This window comes from Moschus berezovskii, chromosome 7 (genome assembly GCF_049115385.1).
Source record: "Moschus berezovskii isolate FMDL1 chromosome 7, NW_MosBer_1.0, whole genome shotgun sequence".
NCBI lineage: Eukaryota > Metazoa > Chordata > Mammalia > Artiodactyla > Moschidae > Moschus > Moschus berezovskii.
Window position 1 is genome coordinate 29,314,362 of NC_142466.1, and position 20,225 is coordinate 29,334,586.

The following is a 20,225-nucleotide window of genomic DNA, read 5'->3' on the forward strand; positions in this document are numbered from 1 at the left end:
TGGCCACCTCATGCGACGAGTTGACTCACTGGAAAAGACTCTGATGCTGGGAAAGGTTGGGGGCGGGAGGAGAAGGGGACGACAGAGAATGAGATGGCTGGATGCCATCACCAACTCTGTGGACATGAGTTTGAGTGTACTCTGGGAGTTGGTGATGGACAGGGAGGCCTGGCGTGCTGTGATTCATGGGGTCGCGGAGAGTCGGACACGACTGAGCGACTGAATGAACTGAACTGAACTGATGACATCAAGATTAACCATTTCCTACAATTTCATAATTTCCTTTCTACCTGTTTTCTTTTTGGCACCCTCAACAGCTTACTGGATCTTAGTTCCTCAACCAAGGCTCCGTGAAGGAGAAACTCAGAGTCCTAAAAACTACACCACCAGAAAATTCCTAGAATTCCACCTTTTGACAGACATTTCCTAGAAAGTGATAGAACTTTTCCACAGTACAAAGTGAACAAATACTGTTTTGTGATAGGTATACATAGACAAAATAAGGATTTAGGTTTTCAAAATAAAAACTCAAGAAATTTATCTTGATAACTATTTAATAAATAAAACAACAATTTTAATGAAATAGGGAAATATATTTTCTAAATTTTGATAAAATTTAAACACACACATCTTTTATATGAGAATATAAATATGATGAGATAAAATATTATATTAACTAAATAAATAAAGAATAAATAAATAACATTAGGGCAGTCATTGCTTACGGTTTGATACCCCTACACTTGAGTACTTTTATATCTCCTTGCTTATTACTACTGACATGTATTGGCTGAATTAATTCAATAAATTTCATGGCTAAAGCAGAAATCAGAGTCTTCTGAAATGACCCCAGGTGAGTGTACAAGGATGATGGGGCATCTTAGTCAGTGAGTCATGTCAAGGTGAGTTCAGGTCTCCATCCATCATTCTGAACCTTTCTTGCAAGCTGGCTGATGAAGACAAGGATCTCATGATTTCCACTCTGACGATTTCCCAGGCGCAGTCGCTGTATTCCTTCTCTTGCAGGTAGACATGGATGCCCTGGAAGTACCTCTTCACGGCCAGTGTGGGGCCTGTCCTTCCCAGGGCAGAGTCTTCGTCTCCCGTCACCTGCCCCAGGCAGGCGTCCAGGTAGTCTAGCTGCTGATGGAGTCCAGTGTGGAGCTGCGCCAGGAGGGTGGCGTCCCAGGCAGCAGAGGAGCGCTCTGTGTGGAAGAGGCTGAGGCTCTGCTGGAGCATCTCGTGGAGCACAGAGAAGGCCTGGGCCTCCTGGAGCTGGCCGCCCTCCACCATCTCCTGGGGGAAAGCGAAGTCTTTTCTGTCCTGCAGACAGAAGCGAGGGGAGAGTCTGCTCATTTGGCCCAGGAGCCTGAGGTTCTGCCTACCAACCAGCACATGGTTCTGAGACAGGTCACAGCCCAGGGATCCACCAAGGCCGTAGCTGACCAGCACCAGGGCCATCAGTAGAGAGAGCATGAAGGCCATGGGGAAGATGAGGCTGCTGCTGGTCTGGCTGAGACGGCGTCTGCTGGAACCTTGAGGTAGGTTCTCTGATGCCATGCTTTCTAAGCAAGGCCATTAAATAGGGAACACGGTTGTTTTCATTTTCTAATCATTTATATACACTTTTACTTCCTTTTTTGGTTTTCTGTTATGTATTCTCAATAGAGTCAAAGAAATGTTCTTCCTTCTAGACTATTAATTTTGCCTTTTCCTAGTGACTTCAGTTCCCATCCAAATGGATATTTTTCAATCAAATGAGTATTTTCTTTCTCTTAAGTCAGAATTGATGGACATTTTTAGTTACACACGTTTGCCCTTTATCTCTCATGCATAAGTGTTGCTCTCCTCTCACCCATGAATGCCTTTTTGGCTTGCTCTCAGGCTCCATTTTTCCCTCTTAGTTTCCATAGGAAGCCAGTCTGCTCTATGGTTTCCCCATTTATGAGGGATTTACCAGATCACTCTGCCAGTTAAGCTCTTGGAAACAAATGATGAGTTTTCTTTAGTGTTTGATTTAGAGAAGAGGCTGATTATTATCAGTCCTTGAACTCCTCCCACATTTCTCTTCCTTCTAGAACATGTTCCTGCAGATCCCTGCCCTTCAGGGACCATGAGGGCAGGACCATTACAGACATCACCCTTTCTTTCCACCATTTTCTTGCTGGAGACCTGTCATCCTCCACAGACTGGGCCAGTACCCCCACCAGAACCCTGGTTCTTCTCAGAGTACATGGGTGAGGAGACTCTAAATGCAGAATAATTGTATTCTCCCAGCAGCACCTCACTCACAGGGAGAGATCACATGGAGCCACCCCCTGTCCTCTGGGGTGGCAGAGTCCCTTCCTCACCTGCTGGACTCCCTCCCTGAGGACAGGCTCACCACATCCTGTGGACTTGAAAATCTCCTCTCTGTGGAGGGCTTGTTGATTTTTGGGGAAAATAAATTATCTTCCTAAACCCCGTCCTCTCCCCTGGAGTGTTTGTGTGAAGGACCCGAGTTCCCGGTGGTGACCCCTCTTCTCCTGACCCGTGTCCCCAGGTGTCTCAAGTGTCAGGCGTGCTCAGACGCCGAGAGCAAAAGTGTGTTTGTGCAAGTTGGTGGAGGAGTTTCCAACTGCAATTATTTTACTTTTAGTAGATAAATAATATCTACTTTGCCAAGTACAGGTTTTATTATTCAACTCTTACTTAAACTCTTCAGCACTTGTTCTGCTCAGAGTTTTGAGCTGGAGGAAGGAGGTTCAGTGCTGGCGTTGTCCCTTATTGGAAGCTTACGTCACGGAATCTAGTGAGTGACAGTCATTGATTCAGGCAGTTGATTCTACTGGGCATCTCTGTTCCTCTGTTTCTGTCTCCTCTGAGATTGCAGGGCAGTGAGACCTGGGGTAGATCAGGAGAAATAGCCTTCTTTCCTTTACTTGAGTGTGATTTTTCATTTAAACTTTTTATCTACACTTAGTGACCTATTGGACAATGTTGGTATTCCTGCCTCTACTCTGGTTCTATTTCATGATGAGATAAGAAGAAAGGGAAGTAAAGAAAGCCAGAGGGGCTGCATCTCTATCACTTTCAAGACGTGAGATTTTTTGTTTGTTTGTTTCTCTTTGCAACTTTCTTAGAAAGTAAAAGTCCACTGTTGTTTTGTGGGCAAGAAGAAAACAAGGGTTAGTCTCAATGTCCTGAATATGAAAGAAGGGAAGTGGTTTTCCCCTGACGTCATGATGTATTCTGAGTTTGCAAACTGCAGTGCAGCACATCTGGGGAGTGGCTGTGGCAGAGGGGAAGGATGAGGCCAATATGAACACAGAAAGACTGGGGCAGGGCTGCATCTGACAGAAGCTCAATGAGCCAAGGCCTGGGTGGGTTGACTGCCTTCCTCTTTTTGAGACCAGCTAGCTGATTTTCCTTTCCTTTAATCCACATGTGATCAGTATAAAGGGAGAAGGAAGAGAGACGGGCAATCAGAACCCCAGTTGCTAGAACACAAACCCTTTCTGGCAGGGTTTAGGAGACCAGCCTTGCCTAGCATCTGTGTAGCTGATAAATCCACTTGGGTAATGAGAAGATGCTTTGAAAAAACTAGAATGAAAGGGAATGAAATGATTCCGAAAGATCCTGATCTTAATCTGGGTAACAGTAAAATTGTGATATTATAAAATAACTTAATGTAGCTTTTTACAACTGTGTATTCTATAGTATTTTTTCATTTGGTGAAATTTTAACTGTTAATGTTTTTGGCATTGTGCTTTGTACCATTTATTAAATAAAAATTAAAAATAAATAAAAATTTAAAAAAATAAAAGTAATAGCTGAATTTTATTGATTGCTAACCCTAATGATCTCCCTAATATTCCAGTTTGTGATATGATCACATTGATGGGTTGGGTTTCCTGAGGTTTTTTAGGAATTTTTAAAATGTTTATTTTATGTGCTTATTTGGCTGGGCCAGGTCTTAGTTGAAGCATGCTGGATCTTGGATCTTCCTTGCTTCATGCAGGATCTTTACTTGGGTCATGGAAAGTCTTGCTTGTCACATGCAGGATCTAGTTTCCTGACCAGAGCTCCAACTCAGGCTCCCTGCTTTGGGAGCATGGGTCCTGGCCACTGGGCCATCAGGGAAGTCTCGAGGGGTACGGTTTCAATATATGATTTTGGCGAACACACACAGATTCCGTCTGTAACATGGTAATAAAAAGATACCAAGGTATTATGTTTATGGTAAGGATTCATTAGGATATATTTCATTCTTGATATTATTGAGGAGAAAGAACACATTCCCTGATGCTGCCCTCACATTTTATGGCACATCCATCCTGAATTGTTTGCTAATTAAATTATAAATGTTATACTGTGAACCTAATTACCAAGGACCTACCAGGCTTCCTTGGTGGCTCAGATAGTAAAGGATCCGCCTGCAATGCAGGAGACCAAGGTTCAATCCCTGAGTTAGGAAGATCCCCTGGAGAAGGAAGTGGTAACCCACTCGAGAATTCTTGCTTGGAGAATTCCATGGGCAGAGGAGGCTGACAGGCTACAGTTCATGGGGTCACAAAGTGTCAGACTCGACTGAGCGACTAATACTTTCGCCAGACAAATTCCACAGACTATCAGTGTTCATCAGAAACGGCAGTGACAACAACTACAAATTTCTTATCTCTGTAAGGAACTCACTTAATCCTTCCAACATAGAGAAACTGAGTTAATGTTCTCCTCCAACAGCCCCCTGCTAAGACTTTATTTGAATGAAATAATCTAATAATGAATTTGCAAATCCAGATTTCAAAACCTAATATGTCAGATTCCAAACTCCCTATCCACAGCATAAACACCTGAACACACGGCATGTACTGAACTCTCACTGATTTCCCTATTTTACTGCTAACACAAGATGTTCCTTTGTTGTTTCATACCTCGTTGTTGCTGCTGCTGCTGCTGCTAAGTCACTTCAGTCGTGTCCGACTCTGTGTGACCCCATAGACGGAAGCCCACCAGGCTCCCCCGTCCCTGGGATTCTCCAGGCAAGAACACTGGAGTGGGTTGCCATTTCCTTCTCCAATGTGTGAAAGTGAAAAGTGAAAGTGAAGTCGCTCAGTCGCGTCCGACCCTTAGCGACCCCACGGACTGCAGCCTACCAGGCTCCTCCATCCATGGGATTTTCTAGGCAAGAGTACTGGAGTGGCTTGCCATTGCCTTCTCCGACCTCGTTGTTACAAATCTCTTATTTCCATTAACATCTCCCTCCAAATTCTAGATAAGCTGAGAGATTTACAAAGTATCCTGATTGTTTTGTATAAGAAGCAAAATGAAATTATGAAGTGGTAGTTATTATTGAGAGTCTAACTGTGCTTGATAAAATTAATAATTCTAATAATTATAAAATAATCGTATTTAACTGTCCAAGATGACTCCTAGATTGTTAAGTGATCCTCACCATAAAATTGAGATACGTGACGGACAAGATTGTTGAGAGTTATGACCCCTGCACGAGACTGGATTACAAACATTTCAGTGAATCCTCTGTAGAAAACCCCAAGCTGATGGTACTTGTGGATATAGGTAAAGCATACTTAATGCTACCAAATTACATGAATATGGGAAACGACTGAAAGAATAGAAGACGGCGGCGTATGCTAACGGGTGAATTGTGCATCCCCATGGCCATCAGCAGGGAAACCAGGAGTCCAGAAATTCAGCACTTCCCCTGGGCCTCAGTGAAATCGCTCAGGTCCTGCACTAAGCTAAGACCCTCCAAGCCCCTTGTGCTGCGCCCCAACGGCCGGGAGAGGGCGCCCGATCTCTCAGTAACCGACAGACCTGCACGGCAAACCCAGCGGACCCGCCTCCAGGAGTAGAGCGGCCAACTCGGGCGGCGGATCCGCGCGGAGCACTCGGGGGTCGCCCTCGGCAGCAGCCGCGACCCGGGCGAGGCGCCGCCGGGGCCCAGGGAGCGCGTGGGGCCGCGCGAGCAGAAAGGAAACTTCTTTTTCGGGCCCGACTGCCCAGGGCAGCTTTGCCACCGCTTCTCTCAGAGCCTTTGATTTCTGCACCTGCCCTTGTATCCGCCCTCCCCTTCCTGGGAGGAGATTATACCCAGAGCGATTTACACCGGTGCCCGTTTGTGCTGCGATTGATGGGTGGAAATCCAATGGCAACCCACTCCAGTACTCTTGCCTGGAAAATCCCACGGTCGGAGGAGCCTGGTAGGCTGCAGTCCATGGGGTCGCGAAGAGTCAGACACGACTGAAGCGACTTAGCAGCAGCAGCAGACAGCTGAAAATCACAGCATGTTGTGGTATGTTTTCAGATTCAGGACTGTTTCTGGGAAAAAGAACTAATTCAGGGACAATGGGAAAGGCATCTAAAATCCGGACAGAAATGTACTCGATGTTGGGCCCTCCATTGTGAAGGAAGACTTGGGAACTAGACTGAGACTTAAAGGAGGCCCAGGGGAAAGAGAGAATTATTTCATTCAATATTAATATAAAAGGTAAATTTCTCCTGTAATGTTAATTGTTTGAAAAATGTTTTAAAATACATGTCACATCAAGTTGAAATATTTTCCTTATTGCCACAACAGTTCCTGGCTTTAATGGAAGCAAAATCATCAGTAATGTTTTCAAAATTGCTACTTTGTATCTCTCTCTCTTCACTGAGGGAATGCCATATTTGACAAATTATGACCCAGTGGGGGAGCCTGGTGGGCTTCCGTCTATGGGGTCACACAGAGTCGGACACAACTGAAGTGACTTAGCAGCAGCAGCAGCAACTACCTTCAATAACCAAACTCAACTTACAAAATCCTTTTTCCTCTCATGTCTTTTAACCAAGGATCATCTGTTAAACATTCATTTTTTAAAGCAGTCAGTTTTTCGTTGGAGAGTTTCATTAACTTTTTCAAACTGTCACATCATATGGATAAGTTGCTTCAAAACCTGCAATCAAGATGCTTTTGATTTCAGCATAATGTGTGCTCAGTAGACACCAACTATGAAATAGGCAGTTGGGTGTGTGATTCCAGCATGCATCTTTGGAAGGCATCACCAACAAGACAGATTTTTAAAGCCCCGAAAAGTAGAGCAGGTCATGACCTAGTTCATGAGTTTGAACGGAAAGCAGTTCTGGGCCCTGAACACAGGAAAACCACAAGTGTCTGTCACAAATGAAACTCAGACTGGATACCAGCCAGATGGCAGGAGTGCAGTGTGAGTGTGGAGCCTGGGATCTGGTTGAGGACCTTGCAAGCTGTGTGTCTTCTAGCTGGAGATCACGGAGTTTGAGCAAAAATGAATAATGAACTTCTTTACATGGGTAAAGTGACAATGGAAGAGCAGTGGGTGCATTGTGTATAGATCAGAAATTCATAGAAGAAAGCTGCGTTTCCAGTGGATATGATGGGAAAGGCTGTCACCTAATCTAGTGTTCTGGTCTTAAAACTGAAGTCTCAATTCCACAGCTTTTCTTCTCAGCGCTACTCTGTGATGCTGGGGCTCAGTTCCTTTCAGTACATCTCTCCTTTGCCTACAGATTGTTTTTCTTTCAGAGTTCTCCCGAACAATCCCCAGAGGTGGACTAGAAGGCTGGAGTATGACTGATAACAACCACCATCAGTTAAAAAAAGGAAAACTGATGATTGCTGCTAGATGCAATTTGTCACCAGTCAGATTGGCAAAAACTAAAAAGGATGATAAGATCCTGTTTTGGTGAATGTGTGAGAACCTATAAGGACTTATTTGGTCTTGAATATGGATTAATGTAGCCATTGTTACCGTGGACAGTTGGCAGTATCCATGTGCAAGGTTTATGTACTTTGACCAATAAGATTGACTTCATGGCCCCTTGTTCAGGGAAAGACTCTCACTTGGGTATAAGACACCTGCATACACTTGTGGCAGTCTCTCCTCTAAAGGCACTAATTTCGGAGAAGGACTGACTCCAGGAGGTGACACTGCCAGCACTGAGGGACTGAAGTGTTTATGGAGAACAACTAGGATCAAACCCAGGACAGCCCAGGGTTGGAGGGCAGAACCTCACGCTTCATGGCCCTTGCTCTTTTCTTCTTGCCTCTGCTTTCCTGCTGAAAGACTGAAACCCAACAGAGAGTTGAGAAGGTAATTTTAGAAATGTCTTCAAGAAGTAGTAGAGTAGTACTCATACTAAAGAAGCAAGAAACATTATTAATGAGTAACGTGTGTGATTTTCTGCATTCATATGAGATCTCTATGATTTCCCTATTATTCATTTTGATAGTAGATCAAAGCATTTTCTACTAATCCTTCTTGTCAAAGAATTTCTGTCACTTCCTAAGAGTACTTCTAGAAGTCTGAAACACAGAAATTGGAACTGTCTTCAGCACTGAGCACAGGAGAGTTCACACACTGAATATACTGTGAAACTGCACCCAAGTTAAATATTTTTACCAAAGATCTGGCATCTTTCTAGTGTTGCCTTTCAGTCACTGCCTCAGGCCAGCTGTCCTGTCTGCTCCCTGTGGGCAGCTTCCCTGGGACTCTCACTGTCCTGATTATTCCTGCCAGGCACATTTTTATCCATCTTGTAATATGGACTCATTGATCCAAACAGTAGTCCTATGAAAAACTACTGTTATTTTCCCCATATTTGAGAAGAAGATCAAGACAGAATGCATGCCTCTGTGCATGCTAAGTTGGTTCAGTCGTGTCTGACTCTTGGGACCCTTGGACTGTAGCCCACCAGGCTCTTCTGTCCATGTGATTTTCAAAGAAGAATACTGGAGTGGGTTGCCATTTCCTTCTCCTTAGTGTTTGTGATATTTTTCAAGGTCACACTGCTGTTAAGTAGCAGAGCTGCATTCAAAGGTTTTGAAACTTCTAGAACTCTCCTTTCTCTTGTGCTCTCTTCCAGTGATTTCCACTCAGAGAAACTTTGAACAGAGCTCCTGTGTTGGAGGCAGTGGAGATACTGTGTAAGGGAGTGGGTTGTTCAGTAAAGCGGGACTGAGGAGGAGGTGGAGGAAGAGTCGCAGGCGTCAGGAGCAGCCACTCAGCACATGTTCGCAGCTGCCCTGGAGGCGGTGCGTCCTCCCCACATACTGACACCAGCCATTCTTTGCTGACTGGGTATAGACTAGTTATACTTGTGACTTCAGGACTAATCATGTACCACAGTTTCAGAGACTCCTTTCTACCCGTTTTTGGGGGGTGGGGGTAGGGAGCTGCACTCCGCAGCTTGCAGAGTCTTAGTTCCCTGACCAGGTATCCATGTACCTGAGCTTCTCACACTGGAAGCATGGAGTCCTAACCACCGGACTGCCAGGGAATTCCAGGAATTCCACCTTTTGACAATCATTTCCTGAAAAGTGATATGACTGTTGTGTAGTATAAATGGAAAAATGCTATTCCACAATAGGTTTAAGTAGACAAAATAAGTATTTAGGTCTTCATAATGAAAAAACAAATTTACTTTCATAAGAATTTAATAAATAAAACAAATATTAAGATTAAGGAAATGAACATATTTTCTAAATTTTATTACAATGCAGACAAACATTTTTACATGAAAATATAAATATGATGTGATAAAAGAAAATACATAAATAAACATAAATAACATCAGGGCAGTCATCCCTTATGGACTGATCCCTGTGCAATTGAATACTTTTTGTATTTATTTGCTTATTGCTACTGAGAAAGTACTATTGATTGAATTCAGGAAATATTATGGGTAAAGCAGAAACCAGAGGCTTCTGAAATGACCTCAGGTGAGCGTACAAGGGTGATGTGGCGTCTTAGTCAGTGAGAGTCATCTCAAGGTGAGTTCAGGTCTCCATCCATCATTCTTAACCTTTCTTGCAAGCTGGCTGATGAAGAGAGGGCTCTCATCATCTCCACTCTGACGATTTCCCAGGCGCAGATACTGTATTCCTTCTCTTGCAGGTAGACATGGATGCCCTGGAAGTACCTCTTCACGGCCAGTGTGGGGCCCGTCCTTCCCAGGGCAGAGTCTTCCTCTCCCGTCACCTGCCCCAGGCAGGCGTCCAGGTCGTCCAGCTGCTGATGGAGTCCAGTGCGGAGCTGCGCCAGGAGGGTGGTGTCCCAGGCAGCAGAGGAGCGCTCTGTGTGGAAGAGGCTGAGGCTCTGCTGGAGCATCTCGTGGAGCACAGAGAAGGCCTGGGCCTCCTGGAGCTGGCCGCCCTCCACCATCTCCTGGGGGAAAGCGAAGTCTTTTCTGTCCTGCAGACAGAAGCGAGGGGAGAGTCTCCTCATTTGTCCCAGGAGCCTGAGGTTCTTCCTGCCAACCAGCACGTGGTTCTGAGACAGGTCACAGCCCAGGGATCCTCCCAGGCCGTAGCTGACCAGCACCAGGGCCGTCAGTAGAGAGAGCACGAAGGCCATGGGGAAGATGCGGCTGCTTCTGGGCTGGCTGAGACGGCGTCTGCTGGAACCTTGAGGTAGGTTCTCTGATGCCATGCTTTCTAAGCAAGCCCATTAAATAGGGAACATGGTAATTTTCATTTTCTAATTGTTTTGGTACACTTTTACTTCCTTTTTTAATTTTCATTTTTGTATTCACAATATGATCAAAGAAAATGTCATCAGTTTAAAGTATTAATTTTACCTATTTCCCAATAACTTCAAATGTACCCATCCAATTGGATATTTGTCAATCAAATGAGAATGTTTTTATTATTCAGCACTTTTACTTAAACTGTTGAACACTTTTCTGCTCAGAGTTTCAGAGCTGGAGGAAGGAGATTCGGTGATGTGCTGTCTCTCACTGGAAGCTTGTGTCACAGAATCTAGTGAGTTTCAGTCATTCATTCAGGCTGTTGATTCCACTGAGCATCTCTGTTCTTCTGTCCCTTTCTGCCTCTGAGAACGAAGGACGGTAGAACCAGGCTACTCGTTCAGGGAGAAATAGCCTTCTTTCCTTTACTTGTCTATAATTTTTCACTTAGTTTCTGCATTCTTTTAGTGACGTGTTGACCGGGAGTTGTCTTGCTCCTGCTCTAGTTCTAATTCAAGCTGAGGTAAGAACAACAGAGCAAAGTAAAGAAGGCAGAGGGGCTCTATCTCTATATTTAAGACTTTAGTTTTTTTGGTTGTTGTTTCCCTTTGCCACTTTCCTAGAAAGTAAAATTCCACAGTTGTTTTGTGGGCAAAAAGAAAACTAATCTAACTCTGAATGTCTGAATATAAACGAAGGGAAGTGGTTTTCCCCGACACAATGATGTATTCTGAGTCAGCAAACGTCATTGCAGCACAGCTGGAAATTTGGCTGTGCTTGAGGGGAAGCATGAGGCCAGTATGAACAACAGAAAGGCTGGGACATGGCCGCTTCGGACAGAAGCTCAACGAAGGTCGAGTCCCCGGTCAAGTACTGTCCTTTGCTTTGCAAGATCAGCAACCTCATTTTTCTTTCAATCAATGCACATAGGATTAGTCTCAGGAGAGAAGGAAGAAGTCAAACCCATCACCTAACAAGAGATAGACAACTAGAATGCCAATTGCTGGAATACTAACCCTCTCTGGCAGTGTCTTGGAGACCAGCCTTGATGAGCATCTGTCTAGGAAATAAATCCACTCAGGCAATGGGAAGATGCTTTGAAAAAAACTAGAATGAAATGGAATTAAGTGATTCCAAAACATCCTGATCTTAATCTGGATAATAGTAATTATGATATTAAAAATAATGGCTGAATTTTATTGCCTGCTACTAATGGACTGGCCACTTTTCACGTTCTTGAAATTTTAACTGAATCCTCTTGTTAACTCTTAGGATCACACTGACTTACACTCCTGGAGGAAAGTGTGAATCGGGACGAATGAAGTGTTCCAATCACAGTGAAGAGCAAGAGCAAACCTGGGGGCTGTGATGTGCCTGAACGATCCCATTGAGAAAAAAAGGAAGGGTGCAAATGAACATGCCATTAAGGAACCCATGAAATAAGTGATAGGAGGAGGATGAGTTGACCAAGACCCCTTAATCCATTTCAAATGCCAAAGGGCCACTATCTCTCGTTTTGTAGGGCCACGGGGTGTGGTCTAAAGTCCGCAAAATTAAGATCTAATCATAAATAGACAAATCACTATTAAGTATTTGGAAAGGACTAGATTGTTCTGCCAGCTAAAAGAAAAGCAGGAGTTTGCTCATTGTCTAGTGGTTAGGATCCAGCACTTTCACTGCTGTGACCTGATTTCAATCCCTGGTTGGGGAAGTCCGATCACACAAGCTTCACAGAAGGAAGTTTAAGCTTTTATGAGTGGTGTCTGCAATAAAATATAGTAAAATAGTTTTATTAACCCTATGAGAGGTGAGCCCTACTTTCTATGTATTTTAACCTCTTGACCTTTCTTGTGAGCTTAAGAACAAAGAAAAAGCATCTAACAGTTTCTCGCCACATGAGCTCTGACGTTTCTCCTTCAGGATGACAATGAAAACATCTTTCAGAATCAGGTTCTGCAGAATGAAGTCACTACCCACTGCAGTCCCTGACCTCCCCTACATCTTTGGGGCAGTTCCTCAGAGCTGAGGAGAGGCTGTCCTCTGGCCTGTCATCCTCAGCAAGTCCTCCCAATCAAATGAAATCTCGGGAGTCATGTTTTTGTTTTTTTTTTGGTTGACAAGGACCCCTTTCAGGAGACCTCCTCAGGTAACCTGCTGTTCTCATTCTACAGGAAGACACCTGCATTTGTCACCTTCATCCAGTCGGGTCATCCTGTTGTCTGCTGATAGAGTCCAGTGAAGAGCCTCTATTCTATTTTCCAACTACTGGTCAAGATGTGGGTGTTGAGGAGGCCTATTTGTGAGCAAGATGGAAGAGCATGTGTGCTTCCTAGACAAAAGCAGTGAAAAGTTTTCTCCTTAGCAGGGATAAACTGGCTTGAATTGTGAAGTAAGCCTCAAAGCCTTGTATAGTTATCTTTTTTAAATTTCTGGCTCAACCTATTAAACATCATTAAGTAATACTATAGAATTGACATGAAATGGTTATTTAGAAAATAATTTGTTAATGAAATGATATTTTTAGCAGTATATCGGAATGTTTTTTACTTGTTTAGGACCCTAATCCTCAAGGTTTCCAAACCTCTCCATGTCCTTTACATGTTCTCTGAGGGGCTTGCATGTGGCTCTGTGGTAAGGAGTCCACCTGCCGATATGTCCCCCTGTGGTCCTAGAGGATGCACATGCTGCAGAACAGCTGGGCCCGTGTGCCACAGCTGCTGAGCCCTGCTCCAGACCCCGGGACCACCACTACCATGGCCGAGTGCACTGGAGCCTGTGCTCCCGAACCAGAGGAGCCGCCGCAGTGAGACGCCCGTGCGCCACAGCCAGAGAGGACCCACCTTTGCACAACGAGAGAAGAGCCCGGGGGCAGTGAAGACACAGCACAGTGAAAAATGAAGGAATGAATAAGATGACTTCAAAAGTCCCTCTGACTTTACAAATCGCTGCTGAGTGCGGTATGTCCCAACTGGAAAGAGAAAAGATGATCGATCCATCAGTGTCCTGAAGATGGCCTCCATTAAATACATGAATTTCCACAAAGATCTTTGTTACTTTGAGAAACTGTGATCTTCCAGAGTGCACGTTACTAACACATGTCCTGCAGGGAAGGCTCTGTCCCACTGTCGATAATGGATTAAAGCCCTGCCTGTGCCCCTTCGATTCAAGCTCGTTTGATTTGGTTTGTCTCTCAAAGATGCAAAGACACCATGATGGAATTTAAGAACTTCCTTGGATTGCATTGTCCCCAGGCCCCTCTTTCCCTGCTCTGTGATAGCTTGCTGGGTCCTAAGGAAGAAACAAGTCTGCTGCTGTGACGGGAGTGACCCTCGCGCCTTCCAGGACTCCGCAGGCTGCTGTGGTATGAACGTCACCCGTGCTCGGGACACAGCTCGTGGCCAGGCATTCGTGCTCTGTCTCTGCTCTCAGCATCCGCTTCAGTCTTCTCAGTCTCTGGAAAGGACTGTTGTGAAGCACTTGCCTCCGTGCAGCCCATCTGTGTTGTTCCACAGCCTGAGGACCCGCTGCTACTTCAGTGAACATTTTAAACCTCTCTGATCTCCTTCCAAGTTCGCAAGCTGCTGCTGACTTTCAGCTCCAAGTTTCCCGTGCTTTGGGCATTTCTCAAATGAGATTCCTGAACCAGGTGAGTTCCTCCTAGTGCAACCAAGCGTATGGAAGAGCCTAGGTAGACGCTCAGAGGAGCCCCTGGTGTCACCACCACTGTTCACTGTGAGGCAGGGTTTCATCTATTTCCTGTGTTTCTCTGGGAGGCTGGACATCTGGACCTGCAGTGCTTGGCAGGCAGAGCAGGTGAAGTCATAGGAGAGTGTCTGACAGATCTAGAACTTTCACTCAGCTTCTGCTTTAGTTGGTGGTTTGCAGTCCTAAGGGGAAATTGACAAGCAGAAACCACCGTACTGGAGAAGGACACAGCTGTATGAGTGGAGAGGACGCCTTCATGCAGAGTGAACGAGGAGAGCACGCTGGGGATTTCTTCACTGGGAGGAGTGATGATTGTGATATTTGAGTGTGAGGATAAGATATTCACCTGACCTCTCGCCAACTGCATACCACGTCTTCAAGCATCTCTGCAACTTTTTCCAGGGAAAAAAATTCCAGAACCAACAAGAGGCAGAAAATGCTTCCCAAGAACTCATCAAATCCTGAAGCATGGGTTATTTTCTTTTTATTTTTGTTTTTAGGCTACTTTTTTTGAAAAAAATCAGAGTTACAAAAAGCATTGAAGTGGTTATGTTCATTCTAGGGTCCTCAGAGCAACAAGCAACATAGCTAGAGCTACAGTATTTTACTTCTAATGTGCAAATCCTAAAGGGATTTTAAAAGGAATTTAAAATGCATTTTTAATCAAGTTGCCATTCAGGATTAGTGTTTCTGTTTTAATGAAAAAAAAAAAGTAAGTCTTTTACAGTAAGAATTCAATAAAGGAAGAAAAATCATAAACTGACTAAATACAAAATATACATTTTCCCATAAGTATACATACATAATATTTTATCAACAAAATAATTTAAATATTTATAAATAGTTAAATAAATATTAAAATAGATGATTAAATGTCCAGGTAGTTAAATACGTAGATAGGTCAGCTTTGGCATCTGTGAGGAACCAGTGCCTATAGAGTACAACATAAAGTTGCTTAATATTCCAGAAAACATTTAAAAAACTGCTTCATTTCAGGGTGCAATACAGCAGAAATGAGAGTCTTCCACATGGCAGCGCAGGAGGAAGTGTGGTCTTGTTGGTCCGTGAGAATCATTTCCGTGTGGAACCAGGTGTGTGTCAGTCCTTTCTCCTGAATCTTTCCTGCAGGTTTATTGAGGAAGAGAAGGCTCTCATGACTTCTGCTCTGACAACCTCCCAGGCACAAGGGCTGTGTCCCTTCTCTTGCAGATAGAGAGTGATTCTGTGGAAGTATTTCCTCACAGCCAGGCTGGAGTCCCCCTTGAGCAGGGGAGCCCCTTGCAGCCCCTCCTCCTGCCTCAGACAGGCTTGCAGGTCAGTGAGCTGCTGATCCAGGGCAGTGCGGAGCTTGTCCAGGAGGCTCTCGTCCCATGCGGCGGCCGAGTCCTCTGTGCTGAAGAGCTGGAAGGTGTGCTGGGTCACCTCGTGGAGCACAGAGATGGCTTGAGCTTTCTGCAGCTGGCTGCCACCCAGCGCCTCCTGGGGGAATGCGAAGTCATTTCTGTCCTGCAGGCAGGAGGAAGGGGAGACCCTCCTCAGTTGTCTCAGGAGCATCAGGACCCTCCTGTTGGCCAGGCTGTGGGTGTGAGGCAGGTGGCAGCCCAGAGAGCAGATGGCGTTGCAGCTGAGCAGCAGCAGGGCCAGGAGTAAGGACCAGGCTGGGGCCATCGGGGACCTTGCAGATGCTTCTGGCCTGGGGAGGTGGGTGACTCTGTGAACCTGCTCTCTCGGTCCTCTGAAGACCTTCCTTCAGACCTGTGTCTTAAATAGGAGCCCATGGTTTCCATTTTCTGAAAGTTCCCTCTTGCTTTCTACTTTTGTTTTTGCTTTTCAATTTGCACTCTCCAGTGGGTTAGGACAGCATTTCTCAATCATTTTTTTTTTCATGTTGCCCTTCTTTCTTCTGCCCACAGAGCCCTTTTAAATATTTTTTCTTAATTGCCCTGCACTGCGAAATTTTGATAACACAGATATACTGTGTGTGTATTTATGTACTCTATGAATATCTTTTCTTTGTACGTAGAAAAAGGAGATGTAAATCTTACTCTTTGTATTCAGTTTAGTTAAGAATTACATAAAATTTTAAGCTATAATTTAAATGTAAAAGCTACTGAATTTTATTTTTTCTTTATAAACTCAGTTTTCAGAGTGATTTTTAATGTCATATGTTTACTTATATAGGTAGGTATGTATCCAATTACATATTGAAATAAAATTGACATAAATACTTTATAATAATACCAAGGTATAGACATACTTAAAAGTCATTTAAAGCTGCTCAAATCATTGAATAACTTAAAAATAGTTATTTAATATTTATTTTAAGTATTTATCATCTTCATGTCAGAAAATAATTTTTAGTTTTACTGCCTGCTAGAATGGAGAAGGCAATGGCACCCCACTCCCGTACTCTTGCCTGGAAAATCCCATGGACAGAGGAGCCTGGTAGGCTCCAGTCCATGGGGTCGCTAAGAGTTGTAAGCGACTGAGTGGCTTCACTTTCACTTTTGGCTTTCATGCATTGGAGAAGGAAATGGCAACCCACTCCAGTGTTCTTGCCTGGAGAATCCCAGGGATGGCGGAGCCTGGTGGCTGCCGTCTATGGGGTCACACAGAGTCGGACACGACTGAAGTGACTTAGCAGCAGCAGCAGCAGATATTCATCTGGATATTATGGATATTTTTTCTCTTTAATACTTTGACATGTTGAACAACCTTTGTAGAATTATGTTGGAACATATAATATTTTTTGTATTTTATTTACAAATACAATATTCCATTTTTATTTAATTTCTGGAGCCCAAATCACAATGAGATTCAAACAAAAGCAACATGCATGAGACAGACAATGGTACATTGTACATAAGTACAGAAAGGGCAACTCTCACAATATGACTTTGAGATCAAGCAAATGATGGAAAGTCCTCCAGTGAAACATCTAGTCACCTTAGGTTGTACCACTCATCTTGTATACAATTTGTTTATATTCCATAAACTCAATCTCAATGCTTCTCTTATTTTTGATACACAAGAAAAGCCAAAGACAGAATAAATACTAAGGGGTTAGATTTTGTTGTATCAGGCTGAGCTTTGACGTGTAATAACTAATGATTGTAATGACAATATCTGTTCATATTCCACCAAACCTATGTCTGCATGTGTGGAAACAGCGTTATCCCCAGTGAGAAAGCATAATTTAGGAATCACCATCCATTTGAATCTTTCTCTCTGTTCCTTTGCATTAAATTTCAGATTTCCCAAATGACTTTCAAGTTCCAATCCAAGTCTATTCTTTTCAAATAATAGGAAACCATCTCTGTAATTAATTCAGAATGGGACAAATATTGATTATTTCATGGGAAGATTTACCTCTTGGCTCTGCTCCTTAAAATAAAAAGTGATTTCTTTTTATTTTACAGTGGATTTTATGTTGTCTTTTCCCGTTATAGTCCAGCTTCAAATCAGAGATACGTGACCATCTTTGGCGAATCAGCTCTGCAGGGACTGAACCCTGTCGTCTCTGTGGTATCCTGTGTGCCAGGCCCAGTGTAATCGCTCAGCACGCTTTTCTATTTATTTATTGTTCACTTTGGGTGCGCTGGGCTCGCCGCTGGCCGGGACCATCGTCTTGTGGCAGTGGGGCTGGCGCTTCCTCGCGGCGCCGGGTTTACTTGCTGTGCCGCCCTCCTCGGGCTGCAGTGCGCAGCCGTCAGGAGCTGCAGCCTGTGGGCTCTGGAGCAGGTCTCAGCCACCGTGCAGCCCTGTCTGGCTTGTTCCGTGGCAGGTGGACACTCCTGGACCAGGGATCGACTCTGCCTCTCCTGAGGAAAGATTCTTATTCACTGCACCGTCAGGGAAGTCCTCAACAAGTAATTTTGGCTAAAGCATTTTCTCAGATTTCCTCCTACTACTGGAAGGCATTTACAAATGACCAAGCTATTTTGCTTCATCTGAGCCCTACTTCCTGGAATTATAAAGACAGCAGCTGGTATTTCCACTCTATTCCTGCTGGTACCAGCCATACTGAGTCTGTTGCTAAAACCACTAGGAGTCTCCTTCCTTGAAGGCACATGTGGTCTGGGGATTCAAGTAGCAAGTACAACATGCTTTTCAGCCTTTGCCCAGCACCATATTAAACTCAGGAGGATGCCTCACCCCTAATTGTCCTCAACCAGGTCATGATTCCAGAAAACATCTGCTTCTACTGCATTGACTGGGCTAAAGCCTTTGACCTTGTGAATCACAACAAACTGTGGAAAACTCTTCAAGAGAAAGGAATACCAGGCTACCTTACCTGCCTCCTGAGAAATCTGTACACAGGTCAGGAAGCAACAGTTAGAACCAGACATGGAACAATGGACTGGTTCCAAACTGGGAAAAGAGTACATCGATACTGTATACTGTCAGCCTGTTTATTCAACTTATATCCAGAGTACATCATGTGAGATGCTGGCCTGGATGAAGCAGAAGCTGGAATCAAGATTGCCAGGAGAAATATCAATAACCTCGGATATGCAGATGACACCAGCCTTAAAGCAGAAAGGGAAGAGCAACTAAAGAGCCTCTTGATGAAAGTGAAAGAGGAGAGTGAAAAATCTGGCTGAAAACTTCAAACATTCAAAAAACTAAGAACATGGCTTCCAGTACCATTGCTTCATGGCAAATACATGGGGAAACAAAGATAAGAGTTACAGACTTTATTTTCTTGGGCTACAAAATCACTGCAGATGGTAACTGCAGACAGGAAATTAAAAGACACTTGCTCCTTGGAGGAAAAGCTATGACCAATCTAGATAGCATATTAAAAAGCAGAGACATTACTTTGGCCTAAAGGTCCGTATGGTCAAAGCTATGGTTTTTCTAGTAGTCATGTATGGATGTGAGAGCTGGACCATAAAGCTGATAACCAAAGAATTGATGCTTTTGAACTGTGGTGTTGGAGAAGACTCTTGAGAGTCCCTTGGATTGCAAGGAGAATGAACCAGTCCATCCTAAGGGAAATTAGTCCTGAATATGCACTTGAAGGACTGATGCTGAAGGTGAAGCTCCAGTACTTTGGCCACCTGATGCAAAGAACTGACTCCTTGGGAAAGACCCTGATGCTGGGAATGATTGAAGGCAGGAGGAGAAGGGGACGACAGAGGATGAGATGGTTGGATCGCATCACTGACTCGATGGACATGAGTTTAAGCAAGGTCTGGGAGTTGGTGATGGACAGGGAAGCCTGGCGTGCTACAGTTCATGGGGTCATAAAGAGTCACACATGACTGAACGACTGAACTGAACTGAGATCATGACAAAAAAGAACATGCCGGGTGTCATACACAGAGCCATGTATCTGAACTCAAGCTCTCCCTGATGCTCATAGCTCACAGCAACCAGGCAGTTTACCACAATACTCTTGGTGGATCTTTACCAACATGGCAATTACTACTACATTGATCCAGATACTTCAGAGACTCCTCACAAGGAATGATGAATGATCATTTCCATGCTCTATTTTATTCCATTGCATGGCTGGTGAGCTTCGTTTTAGTTTGGCTTCCAGTTTTTGACATGTAATAATTAAAGCCTTACAACAAGTTGAAAATCTAGAGCTTGGATCTGAATCCCTTGTCTCCTTATTTTGCCTACTAATCTGCTCATTCTTTTTTTTGCTCCGTGTGACTATTTTCTTACTTCTACATGCCAAGCATGTAGACTTTAAAGCGCATTATGTTCTGAATGATTAGGACCCCACCAAAGTCATATCATGAGGTCGTAAACCCCAAAGTAATGGTATCAGGTGACAGACCTTTGGGGATATGCTTAGGGTGTGGGGATGGAGGCTCACCAAGGAAATAAGGCCCTTACAAAAGAGATGGATACAAACTAGTCCCTCTCCTGCCCTGTGAAGATACCAGAACTCTGCAGTGTGAGACCTGAAGCAGGCTCTCACCACAACTGGACCACACTGACGTCCAGTTCTCGGATATCCAGGCTCAAGAACTAACTTGCAGCAATACATTTCTGGTCTTTGCAAACTACCCATTCTA

The 20,225-nt window shown here is 44.1% G+C and overlaps 3 protein-coding genes across 3 annotated transcripts; all 3 read right to left on the reverse strand.

The window, feature by feature from the left end:
* Positions 1-897: 897 nt before the first annotated feature.
* LOC148777290 (interferon omega-1-like) lies at positions 898-1,563 on the reverse strand. The gene has a single exon (XM_088837877.1). It carries the CDS (start codon positions 1,558-1,560, stop codon positions 898-900), a length of 663 nt encoding a protein of 220 aa, XP_088694003.1. The 5' UTR covers positions 1,561-1,563.
* An 8,222-nt stretch (positions 1,564-9,785) lies between these two features.
* Positions 9,786-10,664, reverse strand: LOC148777291 (interferon omega-1-like). The gene has a single exon (XM_088837876.1). It carries the CDS (start codon positions 10,446-10,448, stop codon positions 9,786-9,788), a length of 663 nt encoding a protein of 220 aa, XP_088694002.1. The 5' UTR covers positions 10,449-10,664.
* A 4,281-nt stretch (positions 10,665-14,945) lies between these two features.
* LOC148777292 (interferon alpha-1-like) lies at positions 14,946-15,924 on the reverse strand. Its single transcript, XM_088837875.1, has one exon. It carries the CDS (start codon positions 15,856-15,858, stop codon positions 15,289-15,291), a length of 570 nt encoding a protein of 189 aa, XP_088694001.1. The 5' UTR covers positions 15,859-15,924; the 3' UTR covers positions 14,946-15,288.
* Positions 15,925-20,225: the final 4,301 nt, after the last annotated feature.

What these genes read in the sequence shown, in the direction of transcription:
- LOC148777290 (XM_088837877.1), bottom strand. Translation starts at nt 1,560, where the DNA reads ATGGCATCAGAGAACCTACCTCAAGGTTCCAGCAGACGCCGTCTCAGC.
- LOC148777291 (XM_088837876.1), bottom strand. Translation starts at nt 10,448, where the DNA reads ATGGCATCAGAGAACCTACCTCAAGGTTCCAGCAGACGCCGTCTCAGC.
- LOC148777292 (XM_088837875.1), bottom strand. Translation starts at nt 15,858, where the DNA reads ATGGCCCCAGCCTGGTCCTTACTCCTGGCCCTGCTGCTGCTCAGCTGC.